This window comes from Archocentrus centrarchus, chromosome 11 (assembly GCF_007364275.1).
Source record: "Archocentrus centrarchus isolate MPI-CPG fArcCen1 chromosome 11, fArcCen1, whole genome shotgun sequence".
In the NCBI taxonomy this organism is placed as follows: domain Eukaryota; kingdom Metazoa; phylum Chordata; class Actinopteri; order Cichliformes; family Cichlidae; genus Archocentrus; species Archocentrus centrarchus.
Window position 1 is genome coordinate 29,386,881 of NC_044356.1, and position 27,748 is coordinate 29,414,628.

Here is a 27,748-nt window from a genome sequence, read left to right on the forward strand (position 1 = left end):
TCGTTGGGATCTGGTCACCCCATCTTTGACATGTTTTTGCAAGTGAAAACTTTAATGTTTTCTTGCATGAGACCAACTAATTCCTAAACATTTAAAGTAAATATTGATTATGATGGCAGCGTAAACCATGAATTCTGGTATAACATGATGGTGTAGACACCTTCAGATACTTAAAGTAAGCACTTAACCACAGTCATTTAAAATTCAATTATTACACAGTAGGTAGTGTCTGTTGTTCAAATCATAGAAAGCATAGAAATACTACCGCATTTTGCGGACCATAAGGCACACCGCATTATAAGGCGCAATATCAATCAACGGGTCTATTTTCATATATAAGGCGCACCGGTGCAAATTTCTGTTCCCCCTGTTTCGGGAGAAGGCAGCCAGGCGCATCCGACAGTCTTCAGGGCGCTTCTGATCAATTTCTCTGTAAAAACCTTTTACTGTGTTTATTCCTCTAATCAAGAACAAGAACTCCTATGAATATAAAAACCTTTGCTCTTTATTTGCCAAAGTTACACGGGGGGGGGGGACCAAATATTTCAGCCATCCAAAATATTGCGTTCCCCCTCCATAACATGGGGACAAATTAATTTACCAACAAGTCTTTTACAGTGTCGTTTTACCAAGAAATCGATCAGAAGCATAGTGAAGACAGTCGGCTCCGCGTCTCTGGCTACAGTTCGTGCTCCCCACACAGGGGGAACAGATTTTCACGGGGGAACAGAATTTCGCACAACACTGGATTATAAGGCGCACTGCTGATTTTTGAGAAAATTTAAGGATTTTAAGTGCGCCTTATAGTCCGAAAAATACGGTAATATAGAGACTGTATATAACAGATGGACATAACCACTGTGACATCACACAGCAGTTTTGGACTGGATGTTGGCACTCTCAGTGCCCTAAGCAAGGTTTATGCCTAAACATATATACATGAAACATGCATACATACTTACACTACAATCATTATAGTATGAATATTAAGCTGTATTCATAAACTGCATGGAAGCAACACAAAGACAAAACATACCTGCTAATTAGTGCTAATTTACAGCTGACCAAAACTTTAACACAAACTTCTTTAATGGGCTATACCACATAGCAGGTAATATTATTTGTCATAAAATTCCATTTAAATACTTTAAAAAGCACCAATAGCACTACCACAAACAACAGTCAGCGACAGCATAACAGCCAATCAAAGCAGCCTGCCCCTCACTTCAAGCCTTACCTGTATCCAAATGGATGAGTTCACTTGGTCTTTGTGAAACAGGAAAAATACCATGAAAGGTTTTTGTACCAGGCTGGAAACAACTACGGGAGTCTATTGCCTCGTTTCCATTAGTACCTACTCAGCGCAGGTCAACTCGACACGGCACGACTCACCACGGTTTTCTTTTGCTTCCATTACAATTGAGGACCACCTCGGTGTGGGTGGAGTCAATATAGCAAAGCGGGCAGATGTCTCGTGACCTATCAATGGCATGTTGTTCTTTGATGTCACATTTTCGGATCACCTCGGAACCCCGGCTGAGTGGGTACTAAAAAAAAAAAAAAAAAAGTACCTGGTACCTGGTATCAGGTACTAATGGAAATGTCTCGTGCCGAGCCACGAGACGAGCCACGTTGAGTAGGTACTAATGGAAATGCGGCATATGTAGATTGACTTGCTTTTGAAACCAACCTCAGGTGACATGAGGACATGCAGGCTTTGACACTTCCACGTTAATCTGGGATGGTGGCCCCTTCACTAAATGCAACAAAATCATAACTGGACTCACCTATTTTCTTACAACGCTCCTCTCCTCTGTTGTGGATAATGATCGGTGAATAGATGAAGGGGCTAGCAGTGGACATATTCTGTCCCAGCAGGCCTTTCACTTTGTGGGGCCGGAGACTGACGGGCAGATTAAGGAGCTTCACTGATCTATTGTGATTGACAAAGAAAGAGTGGCAATGATTATTGTCATTTTTCACAAGTATTTAAGGTTCACAGCTGATGTTAATGATCATCTGACATGACAGTAATGTTTGGCCACCCTTTTATAGAAAGATAGTAACAACTGCTTATGTAGTACACAATAATTCAAGTATTTGTGATGAATATTCATAATTATTAGAGTCCATTGTTAGAGAGATTTATAGTTCTGTTCTTTGTTAAAAGTTACAAGTTCAGCAAAACAATAAAAAGAGAAAGTACAGGAACTTGAAGAAAGTGTGTACTCCACATTTCAGAGACCAGAGGCCCATTAATACATTCACAGATTCCACACCAGCATCATTTAGTAACTCCCCTTTTTTTATATCCTTCACAATACAACAAAATGGTTTGGCACCAATGATTTCAAACCATCTAAGATGTGACAAGAACTCAAGAGAAACTTAGATTTTATTTCACTGTCTGGTTCCTCTTGGTTTGTTTCCAATACTTCTACTACCAAAGTAACTTACTGATGCAGAAAGTGAAAATGAACTCCCATTTAACTAATTATCATCGTGCTCAAAAAGATCCTAAAGAAATCTGATCAAACATTTGTTTCTCCCCACATTCCTGATGTAAAATATCTCTGCCTTATTTTAAAATGAGCAACATGAGGAGTGTTCAGTGGGAAATCCTCATTTGGATGTGGAATTCCTTACCCACTGAACTCAAACTGCTGCTTCTTGTCTTATAGGACTTAAATATACTTTTGCCCTTGCACTTTTCTGTCTATACTTTCTTTTTAAGGTACTGTATATGTGTATTTGTTGTACCGCTCTTATATGCGTGTTGCTGTGTTTTATGTATATATAAAATATATGTATATATAAAAATCACAGTTTCAAAGTAGGAGACCAAATTTGTGTTGACTTGAGGCAGGTCTGCCTTGCTATGATGTGGATTTTGTTTGGCACACATTTCTCTCTTTTTTCATGGCATTAAATGGCCTCATTCGAACAAGCCTTTACTCAGTTATGTAACATCACTCTAGAAACAACAGTAGTGTTAGTTATATCTCATTTATAGCAGTCATAGTTTCAAGCATTTGCTGCCCCGCCATACATTCAAAGCACTGGAACATGAACAAAAAATATTAGGTTGATGGTGTGCATCTCTGGGGGCCAAACATATTTTGGTAATAAAACATAAAAATACTGAATGAAGCATATCAAAATCTCATCCTTTCTTCACTGAGCCCTACTGCTAACATTACAATGCTAATCGCTGGTGCCTACAATGTAACTCACTTGATTCTAAAACATTTAAAGAACACTAGAGCTTATGCATGGCTATTGTTTATGGATCTAAGCTCAGTGTTAAATATCATACTCCCTTATACACTGTTAAATAACATGAAACATATGAAGGTGAATCCCCATATAAATCCAGATGGTACTGCAGATGGCCTTTTAATTAAAAGACAAACAGCAAGTGAACATTAATTCTACTCTGTCACACATACAGGTCGTAGGTACAGGAGCCCCACAGGGCTGTGTGAACTCTCCCCTTCTTTTCATATTATTTACAATCAATTGTAAAAAGTCAGTACAAAAACAACTATATGATTAAGTGGACTGCGGAAACAGCAATTCTTAGTATGTTAGCCAAAAATATTTCAGATATTCAGATACTGCTGTTTATTAAAATGATACAGTAGGGACTGTGCAGTTAAAAAATTCACAACATTTAAGTATTTAGGTATTTACTTTGCTTCACTTTCACTGACTGTCAGTTACAGTGAGTTCACCACATTTCACGAGCACAATTTTTAAGAAGACTCAGGGTTCATTGGGTGGATAAAAACATTATTATTATTATTACATAGGGCAACTGTTGAATCCATTATGGCATCTACATGGTTTGGTAACCTTTCTGTCAAGATCAGATCACAAATTCAAAATTTGATTAAAAGGGCTGGAAAGATAATCGGCACGCTCCCTCCATCTTCCCTCCAGGAGATATTTGAAGAGTCAGTGATAAAGCAGGGCCTGAAAATCCCTAAAGATATAAATCACATCCTTTGTAAAGAGTACGAGTTGATGCCATCAGGAAAAATGTATAGGGTATCAAACTGTAAGTTAAACAGGTACAAATTTGCTTTAGTGCCATAAATGAAATTGTTGGGGGGGGTGTTTTGTACCTGTTGTCACTTTCTTTTGTACCAAAGCAGGTAAATGATGGACTGGTTCTTACATAGCACTTTTCTGCTCTACATGAGCATTACATGAAATGGATTCGTGTGATTTATGATTTCTAACTGGACAGATTGAGATGCCTGAGGTTTAAATGACTCTGTGTTATAACGTGATGATCCGAGTTCCCTTAATTCTTTGAGCGGTGTCTTTAGAGCTTTTCTTGTTAAGCTGTTTATCAGCAACAGTTAACCTTTTTTTTTTTTTTGTTAGTGTTATAATTACTATACATTTCTGACTGAATGACATTCAAACAGTTAAAAGAAAAAAATAAACTGAGCCACAGTAAAGTAAGACTAACTCTGACTCCTATCTTACCGAACAATAGGGAGCTTTGTAAAGGGCACTGGAGGCAGCTTCAGGCCATCAGGAAGGGTGATAACCTCCATTCCACCGGGACACTTGGAGGTGTAGTTCTCCAGACTCTGGGTCACTTCCTTCTTTTCTATAAATGTAAGAGCACATAAAAGTTAGAAGATGAATGCCTGTAAGTACATAAAGCAATCTAAACATAATTACCAAGGACAAGAAAGCAACAATTACAAAAGATGATCTGAGCACCATCGCCAGTGTTGAGGATTCATCTTTGTGTGTGACAAATTCAATAGATGTTATTGACCTCGGAGATGTCCCCTCTCAACAATAACAGCCACAGCCTTGAAGTAAAATTCTAGGTTTTATTGTACCATCAATATCTCTGAAGAGAACATTACTGCTCACCCAGCCATAGGATTTGCTTTGTATGAGTGTGTCCACCAAGGGAGAAGAACATTTACTTGGAAATATTTTATATACATCTGTGACCCTTTGTAGGATGACATTATTGACAGAAGCCTTTTTGTAAGGAAAAAAGCAGATTTCAGATTTTTTAAACAAAATGGAATTGGATAACAGTATTAACTGGAATCAATAATAAAATAATCACAAGGAAAGCAATGATAACAGTACAATTAATAAAAATCTCAAACTAGCATGGCACATGCCAGATAGTGGATTTGCCTAGCTAAAAATATCATCCTGTAACACAGACAACATCACAAAAGGGTAATTTGGGGGAGCCCACAAAAAGATGGTGAAATTGGAAAAAGCAGTGTGGCTATAAAAAGGGCCTGAAGCTTAAAAACATTAATACTTTTAATAGGTAACTGTGTGAATTCTGGAGTTGTGGAATGTCTTGTAAATTTTGAGATAAGTCAATATTAAAAGACTAAATGAGATTTTATACGGAGTTCAGTCACCACCTGTATGCACACAGTGAAAAAGTTGTTTAAGTTTGTTTAGGTGAAAATTCAGTGTCTGACATGTTTTGTAGTAGTAGCAGTAAATACATTTTAAAGGTTTTTGTTTAAATTTCCATGTGTTTGTTTGATCAGAGGTTTGTCTACATTTGTTCATAAAGTACAAATAAATTCAGGTACAAAAATATTGATAAACCACTGATTTCAGTGTAAAACTGTCATACACGTGATTTACGCACAGATTTGTGCGAATGCGTTTTTAGTAAATATGACTTTAAAACTTTCTAACATTTAATTTTAAATGTAGCACCTTACTTACATTTAAGAGATCATATACTTTATCCCAGAAACTGGAAAATAACTGTATCTTAACATCCTATAATTTAAAAAACAAAAATATGTACACTCATAGTTACCTAATAAGGAATATCAAAAATAAGACTTTTTTCGCACATGGCTTAGTAACAGAATTCTGACAATTTTCCAATTGCTTAATCAAAATGTTTTTATCATCATATGAAGAATTTGATTTCAAAATACCCATAAAAAAAACAAACAAGCTCTCATTTTAAACATATATGAAAGATTTTATGACAAAACAATGATAATTACATTACATGTCAGTTACATGTTGGCATGTGTGCGTGCATTCCCCTCTTCTTTCTCTTTAATCTATTTAATTTTAATGTTGCATTTGTTTCATTTTTTTAATATTGCTATTTTTTCTTGCAAATACTGATTGTGTTATTTTATTTTTGTCAGTATATAGTGTCAATGAAAGTAATACTGACAGTTTCACATGCATATTTTCTTGACAGACAAAAACACACAACATGGGAAAAAAGGCATTTCAGGGGGCCCCTTGTTACTGTTTTGTAAAATACACTCCCTTCCAAAAGTAATGGAACAGTGAGACCAACCCCTTTATTTTCACTGTAGACTGAAAACATTTGGGTTTGACAAAAAAATAAAATAAAATCAACATGAGACAAAAGATTATTTTGTCTTTAAATTGACAAACAAAATGTTTTGTAGACTTCTGTGTTCACTGTAATACTGCCTTCATGCATGACATCATCAATGAAGATTATTGAGCCAGTCCCAGAGGAAGCCATGCAAGCCAAAGCCATGACATTACCTCCACTGTATTTCACAGATGAGCTCGTATGTTTGAGATCATGAGCGGAGCCTTCCTTTCTCCAAACTTTAGCTTTTCTATCAGCTTGGTAAAGTTAATCTTTGTCTCATCAGTAAATAAAACTGAGGTCTCTGTGCTTCTTGGCAAATTCCAGCCCGGCCTTCCTGTTCTTCTTGCTTATTAGTGGTTTGCATCTTTCAGTGAAGCCTCTATACTTTAGTTCATGAAATCTTCTGCGAACAGTAGATTGTGACAGCTTCACTCCTGCCCTCTACAGGTTGTTGATGATGTCACTAACAGTTGTTTTAGAGTCTTTCTTTAAAGCACTTAAAATGTTTCTGTCACCACCTGATGCTGTTTTCCTTGGTCTACCTGTTCCACATCTGTCACTTAATAGACCAGTGATGACTTTCTTCTTCAGGACGTTCCAAATGGTTGTACTGGCTATAGCTAATGTTTGTTCAATGGCTCCGATTGATTTTCCATCTTCTCTCAGCTTCACATGGTTTTCCACCCATAGACAGCTCTCTGGTTTTCATGTTGGTTACTCCTTTAACTATCAATGTACAATCTGCACAGGCAAAACTGAAATCTGAAACTGAGTGTAGACATTATTGTTTGAATGATCAATGTAACAGCACACACCTGGGCAACAAAACACGCCTGTCCGTCACGTTTCAATACTTTTGCTCACAAGAAAAATGGGTAGGTTCAGAGAAACCATGCTCTCTTCTGAACTGTGTATCAGATCCAGACGTAAATACCTGGAAATTAAAGCTGAGATGTTGATCTGTTGTCTCTCTTTGACATCGCTTTAATGTCAAATTCAAATGTTTTCAGTCTACAGCAAAAATAAAAAGGGACTGGCCTCACTGCTCCAATACTTTTGGAGGGGAGTGTAACATTATAACCAGTGACTTGTGAAGTTGTGATGGCTGGACGACTGGGTCAGAGCATCTCCAAAACTGCTGCTTCTGTGGGGTGCTCCCGGCCTGCAGCGGTCAGTATTGATCATGAACGGTCCAAGGAAATAACAGTGGTGAACCAGCATCATGGGCAGCAAAGGCTCACTAATGCACAGGTGGTCTGATCCAACATACAAGCTACTGTAGCTCAAAAAAAGTTAATGCTGGTTCTGATGGAAAGGTGAACACACAGTGCACTGTGTATGGGGCTGCATAGCCGCGGACCAGTCAGGGTGCCCATGCTGACCCCGTCACCTGCCGAAAGTGTCAACAACGGGCACATGACCACGTGACTGTCTTCTGGCTAGATTCCTGAGACCTTTCATGGAAATATTATATCCTGATGGCTGTGGCCTCTTTCCACCCTGCAAAAAGCAAAAATGCTTCAGGATTGGTTTGAGCAACAAGTAGGTGGTCATAATGTTATGCCTGATCAGTGTAGGTTCTCACTGCCATATTTGATTTGACCACTCCATCACTATAAACTCACCAGGCCATTAACAGCACCTCCCTTGGGTAATTTCTTGAAACGCGCATGTGTGAAAATAGCTTGAGACTGACCAGCTCCTCTCATCTAACAGAACAGAAGAGTACTGCTTCTCTTGCTAAAACTGAACAGGCAAGAGAAAGGGGCAAAAAAAAAATTTATGATGCCAAAGGACTGTTACTGGAAACTTATAAAGGTTTTAATACTATGTAAAATTATTCTAATAGGAATGAAAGCACAATTGATCGATGGTGCCAAGACTTGGTAGAACTTTGAGTTTGATCAAATTTGTGTAAAACAGAAAAGAAATTAGTACTACTGCATGTGTTTTCAAGTATTTCTTTAACACAATATTCTTTAAGGCGAGTTACAGCCCAAGTACCTCAATTGGAAAAATGTACATAGAATTTTTTTTTTTCCAGTTAAATCCATTATACCATATCTGGATAAACTCCTTGAGATGTCAGTCTCATTTTCAAGGCAGTCCAACCAAACATTCATTCAAAATAAACCCAACTCCAAAACTGTAGGGAGGCTGTATAAAATGTCAACAAAAACACAATACATTGATTTCAGTATCTCATAAACCCATATTTTATTCACAACACAACATAGAAAATACACCAAATGATGTTCAAATTTAAGAAAAGACTAATATTGATTAGCTTTCTATGTTCTCTTGTGAATAAAATATGGGTGTATGCGATTTGCAGACCACTGCATTCTGCTGTCCCAACTTTTTTGGAGTTGGGGTTGTAGAACTAATTGTGGTCGCATTTTAGCTCATCATCACATCCCTACAATCACTCTATAAAACAACAATACACTACAGTATGATTCATACCATGCACAATTTAAGATAAGTTAACGTTCACTACAGACAGTGGTCATGCATGAGAATAAACAGTATGACGTGACGCGAAGTGTTGTTACTCAAACAGACTGGCATGAAGAGAAAAATCACTTTTTTATTATCATTTCAAACAGTGAGCAACAACCAAATAAATCAGTCATAATGTTTGGTTTTTTTAATGTTTTGAGGAATATTTCTAACCAGACTGAAAAACAAAGTGGTAACTAATTAAAAAAGATGAAGCAATAAAAACTGATCCCACACGCTTTTTCAAAATGTTTTCAGCCTTGAACTTTGAGCTGAAGTGGCACTCTCATCCTTTACAAACATTGCGGTCAGGCGTGTAGTTAAAGCCGCCCCCGGTGTTTCCCGGATTAGCTTTGAGACACATCATTTTACTCTTTTATAGACACCACCAGAAAGCGGTGAGACTAGAGCTTCAAATAACTTTAATGACAGCACAGACAACCGAATTATTTTCAGAGAGAGACTTATCAAATTATATTGTGCAATGAAAACTACTGGCAAACAACAGACGTGTCACAAGTTTTATGAATAATTTAGATTTTTCTGTCTGTATTGCAAGCAAAATGTCAGCAGCTGAGAAAAAAAAAATAGTGTAAGTGAAACCATAAATCATCAAAACAATAACACTACGGCTAAAAAAAAACAAAAAGTGATTTTGGATAATCAACAGAAAGAAAGTGACAATATTTCTGGCATAAAATTCACTATATAAAGTAAGTAAGCCATTTCACTCATCTCTGCTTTAGTGAGTTTAGAAAACTGTGCATGCACTGCTGCAGTATACAAGTTTTCTCTGCTTATTTGAGAGATAATGTGGATACGAGCAGTACTGTCAAATGCTCATAGTACACATTCAAGCCAACATGTATTTAGTAATATGGCTGTCCACAAAACCAAGTGATCCACAAATAAATGAATTAATTGTACATGACTAAAGCAAAAGTGGCAATAAAGACAAATCTGGACGGCATATCTTAGCAACAGAGATGAAAATAAGAGGAGATATGGCAAGAACCCTGAACAGAAATCCACACAACATGCATAAGTCCACTGGCACGTTTAGATTAACTGCACTAGAACCATTAAAACAAATCGTGATGGAGCCTATATCAAGTTTTATTTGTGACAGATCCCTGGGTGCAGTGAACAACTTTAGAAACATAACTGTTATTGCTTCAGTAAACTTGATAATGGTGCATAAGCGGTAAAGTTTACATCACCATATTAATAATTTTAACAGCGTACTGCACCCACAATTTCAGTGATTTGGGTGTTCATTTTGCATGTGAATATAGCTGGCTAATTAAATTTAAATAGCAGAAAAAAAATACAGGATGATTGTAATGGAATGTGTTTAGAGGCTGTCATGTCTAAATGCAAATTTATCATTAAAAAAAAAAAAAAAAGGTAAGTCTGCACAATTAATAATGCATATCAATTCACAACTGGAGGACTTCACGTGAAACATTTTTACTAAGGAAATTTCACTGTTTACTGAAACTAAACAATGAAAACATCACATTTTAAGTACACCATAAACAGATATTCTGGTGGTTCTGGGTCAAAAAGATTTACCCACCATCAAAACAAACTCCTTGTGGTTTTGGAATCTACAGACCAGAAAGGTAAAACCTCATGGATGGACAGGCAGTATGATGATTTTATTCTCCCCAGCAGGAGGATAAAAAGCGTACCCAGACAAGCTCTCTTAGAATAACAATAAGCTTTCATTCCTCACCCAATCACCCCGTCAGGTTTTTCAAAGATCTGGAAGCTACATAAGAAGTCATACAAGTGTCACTGTCATCAAACACCTGTAATACCTAAATTCAATGCAATTATCACACTGTTGTTCAGACCACCAGCTTGGTAAAATGCAACAACATGTCAAATTAGGCACATAATGGAAATACAAGTGAATGCCCACATTTCACCTACTCAAAGTAAAGAAAAAGTGATAACAAGGGGACACTATTTTCTACAGGCTTCATCTTAAATACAACACATCAATGTGTAGAAATGCAAAGTCATGACTCAGAATTGAGAGGTCTTTGCTGTGACTTGCACAGAGACAACAAAGAAGTGGGGGATTTTTACCACAACCTGCCTATCCTGAGAGACAGCAGCTGAATCTAAAAGGCATCAGATCTGTTCATTCATGAGGTTATGATCCTTTATGGGATAGTACCTGACTGCATGTCTATTCTTTTGTACTGAATATCTATGGGAGTTTTATTTATATATATATATATATATATATATATATATATATATATATATATATATATATATATATATATATATATATAAAAATAAATGACAGAAAGAAAAATAGATATTCATAGTGATGAAATAACACAAGAACACAATTTTTGTTTTTATTTCTATTGTATGTTTTGTATTTATTTTATATCTATTTACAACACCAATTACAAAACTGCTGTAAACTGTAAATAGAAACAGAATGTGACCATTTATAAATCTCATAAATCCTTGTTTTATTCACAGTAGAAAAGCACATCAAATGTTCAAACTTGAAAAATTTACCATTGGTTTCAAATTTGATGGCAGCAACATAAGCTTTGGCCCATAAATAAGCTTTGGCCCAAAGAAGACAGTAGCTTAAATGTTAAAGTTCATAACAGCAGAAATAGAAAAAGACTGAGCCAGTATGGCAAATTTTATCCTAGAATTAAATGGGAGGTCAGCTGTCCAACAGCTAAAGACGGGCCAAAATCAGATCATCAGACAGTGATCCAAGAACACCAGCAAATCTACAACAGGATAGCTGAAAAAGAAAAGAACCAAGGTTTCGCGCATTTTCATGTGACTGTATGCTCTAGACAAAACAAGATTTAATTGATTTTATCTATTAAAACTATTTACCCTCCTAATGAGAACTATATGTGCACCAATAACGAGGATACTATCCACCGTTTGAATCCTCCACACACCCACATTTTACTGAGCTAAAACTAGACAATCAAAAAATAAAAACTAAACTGAAACAAGCAAGCTCTCTCCAGAAACTAAGAAACTAAACCGAAATAAAACAAAGCCTCAAAACGAAATAGAAACAGAAATAAAAGCTAATAACTCTGCTCTTCAACAACAAAAGCTTCCCATCAGATGTTTTACTCTACAAATAAAAAAGAAAAAGAAAAGAGCTGCTAGTGGTCTAAAAGCACTAGATCATCAGCTAAACGGCTGAACCGGCCAACAAACAAAGGCGAGCACGCTTTCACTTCATTTCAAAGAGAAGGAGATGGTATAACACTTATTAAACTGTCAAAGCCCCCCTCCACTCCCTCCCAAAAAAACAAAACAAAACAAGAAAACAAAAAATATCAGCCAACAGGGCAATGCCAGCTCCGTAAGATACAGCTGGATGCTTCATACTTGGTATTGATTGTCCTTGTAAAGGCGGGATGTGTGAAATGGGTCCCATGTCTTTCTTGATACAAACTGCCAACATGTTTGATTTCCTTATACTGTTGCCCCGTCTGCTGATGATACTGAAAATCAAGTAAAGCTTTTTACTGGCAGTTTTGGAAGCGGGGACAGGAGACACATAGAGATGCAATGCTCTTATTCCACTGCTTGCTCATATCGCAGGTGCTGGACCAGCTTTCAGCTGCCGTCCCTGCCTGCTTTGTGTTGTCATCATAAGCTGCTACTGACATTCAGGCTCACACATGGGACCTTCTAACACCAACTGCGTTCTAGCAGCATTATTGTTTGACATTAAAAGTATCGAACTTTGAATGAATCAAATTAGATCAATACATCACTCCAGTTTCACTACATTTAAAAATATGGTTGTGATTTTGATCATTCTGCATCTAGCATGTACCCAGGAATCAAACTTATGAGACTGTTAACTTTCTATTATGATACATATACACACACACATCAAAGGGGACTTACTTCACAAGACCTACCTACTTTCTGTCATTTTTAATATCACGCTGCTGACAGGAGTAGAGGCAATCAAAGGAGGGCAACAAAGCTGCAACAGACGGTGCTCAGAACCCAAAAAGTTACACCAAGTAAATATGAAACAGTATTTTAGTGCAGCAGAAAGCACTGCTGAAGAAGTCAGCTTACAAGGTCACTTTCTTCAGGGAGAAAATACTTGCTCACTTCTTGTGATACAACAACAAAGTAGTAATTATATCACACCCTTTGATGTGTGTAACGCTGTAGATAGTAATACTTTTTCAGCAGAACTGTTTCTAAGAAAGCTTGTCTTAGCAGAGCTGCAGAACTCCCTTTGCTAATATTTAATATTTTATACTTTGAGCTTGCTTCATCTTGTTCCCACCTCGTCTCCTTATATTCTCCCTCCCACCCTCAATTCTCATGCTCAGTAGCCAACCAGGGATTACACTGGCCTCTTTTGTGTGGCCAGTGGAGCGTCTGGCTTGCACAGCTTCAGAAAGGGAAAAAAAAAAAAAAAAAGCCCTATCTCCTGGCTGCTGCAGCTGGATTTCTGGTCAGAGCACAATGTTGCACTCCCGCCAAGAAAAAGCTGGCTTTGTTGTGTATCGCATACTATTAAAACTCATGGTATAATGCTGCAATCACCAAGGGACAGGTTGGCTGAGTCTAGATTTTTTCTGAAGGCAGGGGATGAAGCTGAAAACACCACACAGGTTTTCAATTCTGCAAAGAAACACTAGTATATTCTGCTCATTTTCAAGCTTCCTTCTGACTGTTTATCATGAACTGACCTTGCTCAGACAGGAAATCCAGCATGGTCTGCAACAGGAAGGACAGGTGGCGTACAGACAGGGCCGGGTTGCCCATGCGACGGGAGGCATAAACCAGCTCATGCAGGAGGCGCATCTGTACAGCAGCCCAGCCTCTGTGGGTACCTGGGAGAGAGATGACAGAAAGAAAGTCATACTCACATGGTTGGCAAAGCTCATTGCTGGCATCTAATGTTATGCAGATATCAAATCAGATTAGCACATAGACAATATTCTGCCTGATACAGATGAGCTAAAATTTTGTTGTACCATGTCAATTTTGTTCGGATTGTATCGAGATCTTTGTGCTGATATCTGCCTACATTGTGCTGGCTTTTGTTATGCTGATGCTAATGCATTAATCTTTATCTTTTAACACATTTTCCACCCTGTCTGGATCAGCTGTTTGTAAACATGGCTGGCAGAAACAGTGGCTTGTGGTAGCAGATGTGATGTGACCACAGTGGCACCAGACTGTAACTGTAACTATTTTTAGTAACTACTGTTTCACACATAAGAAATGACATTAAATGTTATAACTGGGAACATAACACAGTAATTAACTACATATTAAATAGTAATATTACTACAAGCTGCCTGTCTAGGACTAGTGTAACCCAGTTTGTTTTTTGTTTCTTTTAAAGCTACACACATCGCATGTAAGCAATTACAATGTTTTGAAAAAGGACAGCTTTACGGATGCACTAATGTGTGCGCCTATTTAAAAGGCAGCTTCTCAGAAGGTGCAGATTGCAAGTTGTAGCCAAACAAAATGTGTGTGTGACTAAAGTAATTTGTCACAGGAAACCAAAGACCAAAAAACAAGTAAGATTAAATGTTAAAAAAAAAAAATGTACTTGTTCAGGTATGTTTGACATTTTTAGACCATAATAGAAATAAAACTGTAAATGTTCTCTCTTTTCATAACCTTGTAAAAGCCTGTTTTAGTTTAGGATCACAAAGATAGACAAAAAAAAAAGCCTGTGTGTACATGTGGGCCCCTCCCCCTACACATACAGTAGAGAGGCTAGCAGTCACTCAGCAATTGGGAAAACACTGGTAACTGAGAACAACTCTGCCAAAATCTGACAGCCATTCATCCAAGCAAACTCCAGCTCGGCCCTACATTTACTCGGGTCCCCAGAAATACACCTGCCAACTTTCAAGCAGATTAGTCAGTTGTTGAGATACATGGTGAACAGATGGACACACTGACCTACTGAGATGTCTCCAATAATTAGTAAGATATTGACTTACTCATTTTTAGCCAAATTCCTCTAACCCTGATTGCATCACAAATGTCTCGTACACATACATAATTAGCTGTAACTAATTCACTGGGGCCATCCTCTACTATTCATTTGTAAGCTTCCACTCGCTAACTTAGCCGCTGGTGTTTTGTTTCTGCAGAGCACCACAAGACATCTTAATAGCATTCTATCTTGACACCAACTGTTACATAAGGCCCTCAACCCACACCCCCACACCCCCCCACCCCTACCCCACAAGATGCCCTGCTCCACTCCCAGCTGTCGACTGTTGACTCACTGAGTGGGAAAGAAAAACTAGAGGAAAGATGCTCTGGAGAGGCTGTGGGGGCCAGAAGGTGGGAAGGAGGATATCTGGTAAACACTCTGATGTTTCCTCAGCTTAAATACCACTTCTGCTAGGATCAAATCATACCCATGACACTTTTCACTTATCAGCATTTTTCTACCATGGTTGTTATTCATCCTGACTTCTTCTGCCATATGAACAAACTGCAAATGCCATTCCTTCATAAGTTATTTTTTTCTGTCATGAAACTGCACCCACTAAGCGGTCTAAAAATAGCTGACTTCCACCTGTCTGCCAGAACCAGCGCTTATCTGGAGGACGGTAATCCAAAGGACACTCCGGATTTTCTGAGCATGTCGCTCTCACTCAAACATGAAAAATGTGTTCATTTGTGGTATTTTCAGTGCTGAACTGGAGGTGTCTGGCAATCCAATTAACACACCACCAAGATAATGAGTGTGTTGCCACGGCCAAGCAGTCACACTGTCATGCAGAAAACCTGACTCAAAAGGCAGTGCACCCTCAAGCTTTCCTCGGATCTACTGTGTAGGGTGATGAGATGGCACATACTTCCATTGTTCTCCTCAATTATAAGCATCTGAATGATTACCAAAAAAGACAACTCCAAAATTGCATTTAAAAGAATGACAACAGAGCAGCGAGAGGACAAAAGGTGACAGAAAAATACAGTGTCCCCATTACTAGGAGCAGTAATAGTGGTGAAAAAGGGCATATGAACCACTTACAAAGGCATTTGCTCGACTGCATGTCTGGGCACAGCAGCCTTATTGCAATGCACTATTGATTCCCATTTTCTTTCTCTTTTGAACTTGCAGCCCCACGGTATTGCCTTATAAACTATCACTTGATCCCTTCCGCTAAAAGGCTTACTTCCATCATTTCCTGCTTTCCCATCAGCCCTGCGGGAGTCAGTGCGTCAGTTGGGAGAATATAGACAGAATATGTAGCAAGACCTCGACAAATCCAACAACCAATTTGTACGTTCAGCCATTAGCCATTACTGCATTGTCATGACGTGGTAATGACGGTGTGTACTGATGCCTGCTGAAAGTAACGCAGCATGGGTAGTTTGACTGATAATATTAGGCTCTCAGTTACTAATGAAGACGCTTCTTAGGAAAAGCCAATTTATTGTACAGTGTTACATTTTAAGCAATGCTACTGTTAGTTGATTTAGTTCATTTATTCTGTGTGACTAAGCAGCAACGACTGGGACTGAAAAATGATCAGAATCACTGAACTTGATCTTTCCACTGTGATTGTGCTGTCGTTGCCTTTTGCAGCATTTTGATGGCATTATCTTGTAATTATCTGACAAGTAATGTGGCCTGCAGTATGACACAGCCCATTCAAAAAGTTGTAATACACTACACTACTACAAAAAAAAAAAATGGTAGTACTTTATTAGTCTGCTCCTTAAACCTAAATAGCATATTTTTATATATATATATATATATATATATATATATATAATCCAGTGGTTATAGCTATCTTTCATGTAGCATAATTTTTAAATGCAGTGCAATGTATTGTATGTACTGTTCTTCTCCAAGTCTACTTGAGGGTGCTTATATTTTTAACTGTATAATATTATGCTATATTAAGTGCAATGCACTTTATGTGCTCTTATATACTGAACACTGACTTTCATCAAGTGGATAAAGCTGTACTGCTGCCTCATCTGAAAATTTTAATGTAATAACGTAATTATTAATAGACTATTTGATTCAGAAGAAATGCTCTACAGTTCCACCTAGATTATTCAGTTTTAATAATGAAGTGTACACTTGTGCACATGTTATCACTTTGTTTTACTTTTAAATGATTTGCTCTAGCCCGAAAGAAGACTTCTACTTTTAGGTTTGACAAATACCCAACAGTAACCTTTATATCTGATATATAACAAGACAAAGGAAGGACAGACAGAAAAAGCTATTTTTAAGTATACAATCATTGCTGGATTGTATAGACAGGACTCTGCGAGGGTTTTAACCAGCGCAGATGTTTAAATTCATCGTGCAGTATCATTGGGGAGGTGTCTGATCTGTCCCAGATTGATTCTGCACCAACAGATGGTATGGCCCCCACAGAGCTTGGATCTTAACATCATGGAGTCAGTGTGGGATTACATGCAGTGACAGATATGACAGAACTGAGAAAGCCTGAATCCACAAAAGAACTGGGGCAAGTTCTCCAAACTGATTGGCATAAGTTACTTTAAAAAGCTCATTTCTCAAGGACAAACTTAATTGTTTTTTTGCAAAAAGCAGTTAGAATTGTTAGAACTTGAAAGGCTCTATATAGGCAATTTTTACAAGCTAAGGCCTATTTTTCCATCTTATTCATCCAAAAGTCCCACAAAGCTACCTGGTTTTTATTCTTTTACGGTGGCATTAATAACAGGGTGTATCAAAAAGAACCATCCAATTTTAAAGTGTTTTAAATCCGCAGCCATTCACTGGTAACAATCAAAACACGTACTATTAGAAAGAGGTAATTTGACTCCATTTATGCACCTCCCCTTTAAACTGTGGATGAACTGCAAAACCACACAACAGCAGCAGTGGCTGCAGACATGTATGGGACAAGTTTGACTATCGTATGGACATATGCCATGCATCTAGAGGGGAACGTCTTGAGCACTTGTGAGCATTGTAAGTTTTGTAATTAAATATTTTTATTCAGCCATGTATTTTAAAATTCTCAGCAAGCTTGTATGTCCATTACTTTAAAAGCTTTTTGAAAATCAGATGATCCTTGACTACTTTTTACTACTTGGAAGACGCATATTTTAAAACAATCTTTTATAAAGTATGAAGATAAGAATTGGATACTTGAAAATAGAAATTATCTGTTAATTGCTAATAGCAATTGAATCTCTTGAGCTCAGCAAGACTTTTCCAAGTCACTGGTATCTGACAGTACTGTAAGATACTAGGGTGGCATACATGTGTGCCAGAGACTACTATTTAAATGATTTAACTGTAAGATCGTTGTACCAGATACCTTAGTGAAATTGGTGAAATGTTGGAAAGGAAATGTATAACAGTGTAAAATTCACTGATTGTCTGAGTACTTCATTGGACTGTTGGACTCCACATACACAAAGGAACATATACAGTACACACTGGGGTCTTATGTAATACAATTACATAATGCTATGTAGTATAATTACACAAAATATAAATTATGACAACTCTGTTTTTCTTAGTATAAGTGCTTTGGTCAAACCATTTGACCACTAAATTTAGCTCTGCATGGACTCTTTCTCCTCTATGCAACTATATCGTGCTCACCTGCTTTGGTCTGAAGAGAGCTGTAATTGGTCAAAGTCACCCGTCGTGGACTAGACACAGAACACAGATGAGGTTCAGGAGTCCAGTTCTCTTTCAGATTACTTGAATTACAATTATAATTAGATTTTGGTCCAATGCCAAAAACATGCTGCCTACTGCAGCTCTAAGTACAAGCATTTGACCTAAAACATGCAGCTTTTTTCTGTCCACCATTTACAAAGGAAAAAAGGCCAAAGATTAACAGCTTATCCAAGAAAAATCTCCTCACACCGCATCTCTTGAATAACAATCATAAGATAGAACACAGATGTCCCTGAACTTTTCTGTACACTGTATGCTTTTGTATGGCCAATGCTTGCCACTGAGAGGCTGTAGTGAGCAAGGGTCAAGAGTCTGTGGGAGTAAGAGGTTTATCAGGGGAGGCTTTACCAAGTAGTCTACAAAAGCCCAGGTCAGGTCTCACCCATGATTCTTTTTAAGCAAAGTGTTGACTCGAATGCAAAATACCCTGAAAGATTGCTTTTGAAAAGACAGCAAAGCTGGTAGTGAAACGAAGCAACACTCTTCATTAACTAAATCTATCAAATATGTTGACACTGCTGTTAATCACGTACGGCAGAGTGATATAAAAACTGATGTAAAAATCAGCACTTTTGGTTTGCAACCCTTAAAAAAAAAAAAAATTAATCGAACTATATCGGTTTTCACACATTAACTGCCTGTTACTCTCTCACATGTAGCACATAACTGGAGATCGTCCACTTCAGACACATTTTTCACTACTGAAGATACTCTGTCTGCTTTAGGAGAGGGTGCTGCCAGGACGGTGTGTACAGGAGGCATTATACACGGAACCCTCTCACTCACTAGGAGCAAGATTTATAGTGTGCACCAACTCAAAGCACTCTTTAGGTGTTAAAAAGCTGCTGTCTGTATTTACTAAAGAGGAGTAGTGTCCGTTTGCAAGCGAAAGGCATGGACATGGATATTTTTGCAGTTGGCCTTATTGCATATGCATTTGTAGGAATTTCCTTTTTAGAATGCAAAATCTGGGGAGGAGATGAATTATACAAACGTGATTTACTGAGCTTTGTGGCACGCAATTTGTTGCAACTGTGCTAAATTTAACACTGAAAAAAGCCTGTCTTATTTTGCACCCGATGCGGTCATGAGAGTTGTTGCCAGGAGTGTTAATTTATTTGTAATGAGAGGGGAAGAGTTTATCAGAACAAGTGCACAATTGGCACAGGTGGATGGCTCAAAGCTGTGAGCACAGTGTCAGAGTAACTCTTCACTGAGTCCTCACCCTGCATGTGAAGAGCTGGCCCCCACATGTTTTTGCTTGGTATTTTTTTGAGTTTAACTGAACTGAACTGAACGCCAGAGGGAGGACTATAATCCAGATATGTTTTATAGGCAGCTGATGAGCTTGCAGCGTCTCAGGTTTCTGCATTTCTGCACAGAGATCGGTGCATAATGTGAACACCTCCTTCCTCGTGCGTGTATTTTCTCATCCATGTGCTCACACGGAGTGATTTCTTTAAACTTCTCTCCGGTGCAGGGTCTGTTGTAAACCCAACTGAAATGTCTTTCAAAATTGTAGTAATTAATGAGACTCATATCTCATAAAGGTTCAGTATTATGATTCTGTGATCATTACAGAAGCCTTGAGGAAATTTAAAATGCATGAATCTTATCGCCATCAGTCTCCTGTCAGATGTTCCATGAATGCAGCTTTGTGCTGCAGATTTTTAGTAATTAGAAAATTCTTTTAAAAGCCACCTACTAAAGGTCCTTAACACTTTCTAAAATTACTGGCTTCAAATGCTACAGACATAACATAATTGTAGCTGACTGGAGTTTGTCTGTTTGTAGCTCCTGCAGAGCGGCCGCTTGTTCACAAACACATCAGAAAATACAGGAAAGTCTTGACAGGTACAATACGAGAGCACAAGTACGCTATTAGCATTAATATGGACCCTTTTGACAGCACTTAATGTGCACGTATACCAATCTAAAAGCTGTCAACCACCACCGGCTCCACAACTTGCTGCTTCTGATTTCTGTTGGTTTGTTTTATGCTGTTGAAACCGACAGTTTCTCCTGAGGAGAGTCCGTGCTCTCAATATTGCCCCAAGTTATCAAGAGTGATATTCTGATGTCAGAGTTGCAGCTCTTTACTGCAAAAAAGCATCAGCCTGGAACCTGTTTTCTTACCAAGCAGACCTAAATAAACTAAACAGTCATATTCTAACATGTCAGATCATCAGGTAGAAATGGCTTCTGCATATTTCTAAGTTGCACTTTATAAAGTTGACATGATGTCACAAAGTTTGTAAATGTCTTTACACCAGTTTAATGCCCAGCATACGCTTTTCAAATAGTTAGAAAATGTCGGTCGGTCTGTGTAATTTGAGCGCTGCTGTCTGACCGCCAATGGCCGAGTATCCACACCACTGCACCACTGCGTGGTCTGCAGCGATATGGCCTCCGGTCTGGCAGATCAGTTCAAAGGCCTCATTGAATTCTCTAAAATAGGCCATCACCGATTCACAAAATGACTCTGCTGACGATATTAGACGAGAACAAGCTGTGAGTGCAGCGCAGCAGGTGTGGAACGCAGCCAAAGCCACCGGAGATAAATTCAACAAGAAGTGGAAGCATTGTTCCAAAACTGGAAACCAAACCGCAGTTAGTTGCTGTGTGCCCCAACCAAACCAAAACAGTAACAATAACGAGACTGACTTGGATAAGGACGAGAGGGAACCCGGCATTGATGCTGAAATCTCCCAACTGCTCAACTCAGACACTGAAGATGAGGAATTTGATGGATTTGCAGAAGATGAATGATTTAAAATGTGAGGGTATTATTCTGAGTTATTGTGAATGTGTTGAATAAAGTTCGACTTACCTGACGCTTTTGTTTCGCTCTACATATGTTTTATCGTGCGCCTTATAATTCTGTGCACCTTATGGTCGCAAAATACGGTAAATAGTTTGAGATGCGTCTGGGGACTGTACGAGAATGGCTCATAGGATTGTTTTTTGCGTATATGCCCATGTAAAAATATTATGTCTAGATGTTATTCAGCCATCATGTGACTAAGTCTACCTTTGCTGAAGTCTTTGGGATCAAGTGACAGGCTGTATCCGGGTAACGTCTCCAACAGCAGCTTGTAGCAGGCCCTCCAGCCAGGCTCTGGGATGGTGGGAGCTACACACTGCATGGCGGCGACACGCTTGAAAAAAGCTGATTTTCGATGGAATCCAATCAATTCATAGAGCTCAGACAGAATACTGTAGCGCTGGATCTTCTCTTCCTCCGACAGCTGCAGGTAAAGAAACATCATTAAGTCCTTCTCCACTCAAAAATGCCTTTTTTAATGACTTCACTTGGATGTTTGATTATAACTATGTAAATCAATACATGTACATAGTTTGATATTAAAAAGAAGTGCTTTTACACTTTTCTGCTGGGGGAGGTGAATTTCTGTGATATCACCTTGCTTAAAAAGAGTTTATAAACCAACCACAGGTCAGTATTAAAAAAAAGTTTTCTGTCGGGGCATCTTTTTATCAGAGTCTTCTGATGTGCTGAGAGGGCAGCATTAACATTCCAAACCCATCGATGAAACTTGAAAAGCCGACTTTGTTAGACGACAGAGAGAGAGAGAGAGAGAGAGAGAGAGAGAGAGAAAAAAAAAAAGGTCTACAAAAAGACGTCCCTGGACAACTAAAATTGGTTCAAAACTGTTTACAGCATGAACTTACTACAGCTGATTACACCAACAATCTGATATCTCAATAACACTTATTTTTAAATACATTGATTTTTGTTTTTTATGTCTTAAGATTTAGACAATAAACATATAAAATGCCAATCAAATATATAAAAAAGATAAATGTACATTTTCATTTTTGAAATCTTTGAACCAAATTTAACCTTTCTTAAAAGGTACAGTTACTTGCTTTTTGAAGTTATTTAATAGAAAAGAAGAATGTTTTTATAAATATGCACACACAGTGTATAATTACTTCTTTGAACAAATTGATGGATTCTCATAAACTCAGAATTAATCCATTAAAAATACACAGGAGAGACGTTGGTTTGTGGAAGCCGCCACGTCGCCCCGCCATCTTGAACACAGTAAGATTGCGGTTTCCCCTAATTTCATTATATTTTTTGTGGCTAGAGATCGGCCACATATGTAGCACAAGTTACTTTAATTTAGAGATCACAAATAACTCTTTCACACTATGACCATTTAGTATTTGTACATGTATATTTTCATGTTTTTTTACGTCTTTCTCCTCCTCCCTCATTTCCACCTCAAACTCTTCCTCTCACATCATATTAGAGTTTATTCACCAAGTGTTCGAGTCCAACAATCTTAGATTCACTTCAAAGAAAGTTTCACTGACACCAGCTAACAGCAGCTAACAGAGGCTAACAGCGACAAAAGAACAGCTGACAGAAAAGTTCAGGATATCCTCAACAGCTCACCTCAGTATCGCTTCACTGACTCATCGACTTGTATCAGACTCCTTTAACAAAGTTTTACAGCCTCCTCCAGAGTAAACAGAGGTGGACATCCAGCATATTGACAACTGACCCACAGTCTACACTTACTACAGATGAATGGCGGCAAGAGTTTTTGAGGTGAGTTGGTGGTAAAAACATCTTTTGAAAGGACATGACTGACTGACAAAAGTTTAAAAAAAAAAAAAAAAAAACATTCATGGAGGTCTAGTGTTTGCTAAAGACTGTTAAAAACATTTTCATCACACTGAGTCATAATAACAATGACCCAGTAGGAAAGTTTCATGGACAAATGTATGTGTCATAAAAAAAAATGTAATGTCATTAAAAAAAAAAAACTGAGTATTTTCATATTGCAACTGGAGAAGAAAAGTCTGTGAATCCCTGTACTTAGAGGTGGACTGTAAGAGACTTCGCTGGCTGAAAGTCGTATCAAATTATCAAAGGCCAAAAATCAGACACAAAACAAAAATGCATTAATCTAACGCTAAAGAGCTAAGACTAAAAAAAGAGCAATACATAGTCTGAGAGCGCAATATGGTGCAGGCAAGGTCCATTTTAGTGTGTCTTTTTACTCAAGTATGATAGTCCTGTGATTTAACTGTCCACCCCTGAGCCAGTGGCCATATTAATCATCCAGTGTGGGTGGAAAAGCTTTTATTTCCCAGTCAGATAGCATACCTGTCCCAGGTTGATGTAAACAGCGTTCTGCAGGAAATCGGAGGCCTCTCTGGCCCTCTTCTGAATAGCCAGCACCCTGACTGCTTTCACACAGGCCTCCAGCTCGATGACGCCTGCGTTCTTGTACTGCGGGAGATAAGAGGAGGAGCAGGGGGGGGGTTCAGCATTAATAAATAATGGACCATCGAAGAGGGTCGCCTTGAGTTTTACAACCCACCTCATAATCAGGAAGAATGTTTTCTCATTAACATATGACCATAATCATCAGTCACCACAAATGTAGGATGACGGAGGAGTGTGATAACTCGGATCTCCTGTCACTCCACATTCAGGAATTCCCAGCCATTACTCCGTTTCTGCTGAAAAACCTGAGCTGCTGCTGCCGGTTTGCCTTTTTTTTTTTTTTTTTTTTCCCCTTCTCAAATCTCCCCGTCCCTCAACTTCCTCCCACTTCCACCCTCATTGTCTCCTTATTAAAATTCAATTAATATCTGAATGGCTCTGTGTTGAGATGTAATTTAATTCTGAATGAACTAGTTACAGGTAAAAAAGGCTGAAGGAGGTCAATGCAAAGAGGCAATTATAATAATGAAGATAAAGCACAGGATTGCTTCTGAATAGTTTGGAAGCATAATGAGCCTATTCGGCTTCCCTAAGCATTAGAGATACTTTAATATTATTCTTTGTGACTTTGTACAAGTACACTGGATATAAGTACGTTCTGCTACAAAAGGACCCATACAATAACTTTTCTGTGAGCACTTCTGCTTTATTGCTTAATAATAAGGTTCTAGTCCTCATAGCTACACGTGCTCCCATGCTTGCCCCCCGTGTAGCTTCAGTAACAAACAGCTGCTGTTAGCATGTACTGATACTATTCAAACAAAGTGTGTTTAAGACTTTCTAATAGCGTCAAAACAAATCAAACACTACCCCCTGCTGAAATCGAAAAATATTACCCCACAGACATGTCGCTTCCATTTCTGCTTACCAGCTCCTTTGGTTTTCTGTGACCATTAATCTAAAAAAAAATTGAAGGGCTATACATAAAAATACCCTTTATTTTCCTTAATGTGGTCCACTCTTCAATTCAGAACCATGACCTATTAACCTGGCGCTCTATGACCTGCACTATGAAACAATTTCAGCATATTTGGGATATCTCTTCCTAATTTGGCTTCATTTCCCCTTCGCTTACCCACCAGTGACAAGAAGGTGGTTATCAACTCTGTAAGTCTGTGTTTGCGACATCTAACCAATCACAAACAAGCACCGGTCTAGTGGCAGCACAGCAGATCATTTTACAAACAATTACAAAACCACAGGATAAGAAAAATGAGAAGTTAAACACATAATACACACTATCAGCACAACAGCTGCCACAGCCAAAGCAACACTGTCTGAGAAGTGCTGTATGTAGTTATGGTATTTTTGTTTTTAAAATGCACTATTTTGTGTAAATGTGGCTTATAGTGTGGTCAGAAGGACAGATGTATTCCTATGGCATCAGAGAGTTTTAGCCCTATTCTTTCCACTGCAGGCCTGGTGGTGTTAGAACTGTCTGAGAGTACAGAACGAATAACCAACAGTATTTAAAGCAGTTGTAGGCTGACTCCATATGAAGGCAACATGCACGAGGCTTTGGTGCTCTCTGTTTTAGGATTATGGTGCTTTATAAGTATAGAACAAAGAAATAACTTTAAAATTGGCTGCAGTCTGCAAGAAAAAAAAATAAAGCAGGGAATAAAGCTCCCTCCACTGAGAATCTGTATCTACCATCGATAATAATCAGAGAAAGACAAAGGTTTTAGACAGTCTCCAAAAACTACTGACCTTCTTAGTATCTGCACACAGAGGCCCAAGAGATTTTCTAGGAATGGCGATACCACTTTCCAGAGAATTGATCAGCGAGTGGGTGGTGGTTTTGTATGCACTGACCTTTTGTCATCTTCACATGGCAATGCATTCCAGTTAGGAGTATTTTTAAGAACAGTGAAACCACAGGCTTAACATGAAGTTACCTTGCTAAGTCTCAAAACCTGCTTCTTAGGACAGGCCTCTAGATGGTGAGACACTCATCTCATCTTTACCAAGTCTAATAGTAAGAGAACAGCTTCATTGTAAAGATAAACTAAAGCACCTTTAGAGAACTAGTGCTGCCCCAGGCAGGACTTGTTGCTCATCATGTACAATTGAAGGAGAATAAATGCTCTTAATCTGCTTTTTTTTTTTTTTTTCTTCATTTAAAGAATAAAGCTGCCGTTAGTCTGTATTTTTGCTGCTGTCCCAAAATCTAAAAATCTCTTTTTAGGACTTCCCTACTGCGTCTGCGTTTCTCTGCCATGAGTCGAACATCATTTTTGGCTGAGCTATAAAAAGTATGAGTTGGAATTTCATATTGTATCGTTTTATGTATTGCGTACATAAAATGTTTAATATCTCAGCTTATATCATATGCAAGAATATTTTATAACTAACATCACTGCCTAGACCAGGCAGGAGAAAATAACTTTTTTTTTTTTTTTTTTTTTTTAAACAAAGGACAAGTTTCAAAGCCTTTATTGAAAAGCTAAATGCTAAAGAGACCCATCTGAACATTAGTGATTATTTATATGTATCATTTCCATGTTATGTTTGCACATCTTAAGCCCTATCTGTGCAGGATTTGTATTTCCAGGAGACCTCGAGCGATTTTGAATTTCATCCCACCCACGTCTAACTTTCATATGGATCATTTACATAAAACAAGCAAAGTCAGAGTACCAATATTTACTGACATTATCGCTGGACATAATGACAACTATTGATTGGAAAGTGTCTGGTTGTGTGCCATTGACCTTATGTTACTATAAATAGGCTGTCATACAGTGACTGCTGAGACTGTTAGGAGACAGCACGATGTTCCTCATCATATGCTGCCGTGTGCACTGTCAATCTCATCGTCCTCTGAGATTTCGCTCTTCTGATGGATTTGAATTTGTCGCCTATAAATGTGTCTCCACGTTGGGGAGCAACATGAGCCTCCTGAAATTACACCCAAAATGTTCTCCAAACTTTTATAAACAACTGCGAGAAGCCTCCATAAGTCTCCAGCAGAGGAGAGGCAGATATGCTGATTTGCATGGAACTGATCACAGGACCTCTGTGCTTGGCCCAATGTGGCAGGCAGTTAATGGTGGAAATATAACTCTAAAATAAAGGACATAGCAAATTTGCACAGGAATACAATCAGACTCATTTTGCAATTATTCCAAAATAATAGATGTCCCCAAGTCCTGTGCAAGAAGGGGGGTACCTACAAATATGTGACTATTTTCAACTGCAGATTTGGTGCACTAGCAAATGTTTTGGTTTGTGTTTGTTTGGATCCATATGGGGACTGACCTGGAGTCAACTAAAGTGGCGCTTTTAATCACAGTAAAGGAACATGTCACGTTCTGCAACAGTGCAGCTCACTGATGTCTTTGTAATACTTTTTTGGAAAACAAAAGGAGCTACGTGGCACAGATGATACAGATTTATCAGGCTTGGGATACTCAGGTAGTGTATCAGTACATCAACAGAAAACATTGATTGTTACTTTTGGTTTGTTAACAATATGACACAACTACAAGATATCACAAGAATCACCTATTAAGGTCTAAGACCTTCAGATATCTTTACAAGGCAGTTAAAGTACTAGCTTTTCAGATCCCTGGTTTCTCCCAGAAAGAGACACAAATCCCCGGGAGGGTTTGCACCAGGAAGGACATCCAGCAGAAAAATCTGTGCCAACTGGAAATATGCAGATCTATCAGCTGTGGCAACTCCTTGAAAAAAAAGGGAGCAGTGAAAGAAGCCTGTGTTTAAAATTGTCCTTGTTTAGTCTCTTGAAAATAAATAAATAAATAAATAATAGAAAATTCATTATCTGCTTGTCAGTGTTGGATTACATGGTTAAGAAATCCAGCTGGAAATTTTGACTGACAGTTGGCACAAATACATTACTCTTATTATGTAAATGTTCATTTGAGCT

At 38.2% G+C, this 27,748-nt stretch overlaps 1 protein-coding gene across 1 annotated transcript in view; it reads right to left on the reverse strand.

Annotated features, from left to right (window-relative positions):
* The window catches only part of trappc9 (trafficking protein particle complex subunit 9), a 244,221-nt gene that overhangs the window by 202,780 nt on the left and 13,693 nt on the right, over positions 1–27,748 (reverse strand). The window contains 5 exon segments of the mRNA XM_030741516.1: positions 1,788–1,933; positions 4,498–4,624; positions 13,621–13,764; positions 21,625–21,841; positions 23,734–23,859. Of these exon segments, the coding sequence (XP_030597376.1) occupies positions 1,788–1,933; positions 4,498–4,624; positions 13,621–13,764; positions 21,625–21,841; positions 23,734–23,859 (760 nt within the window).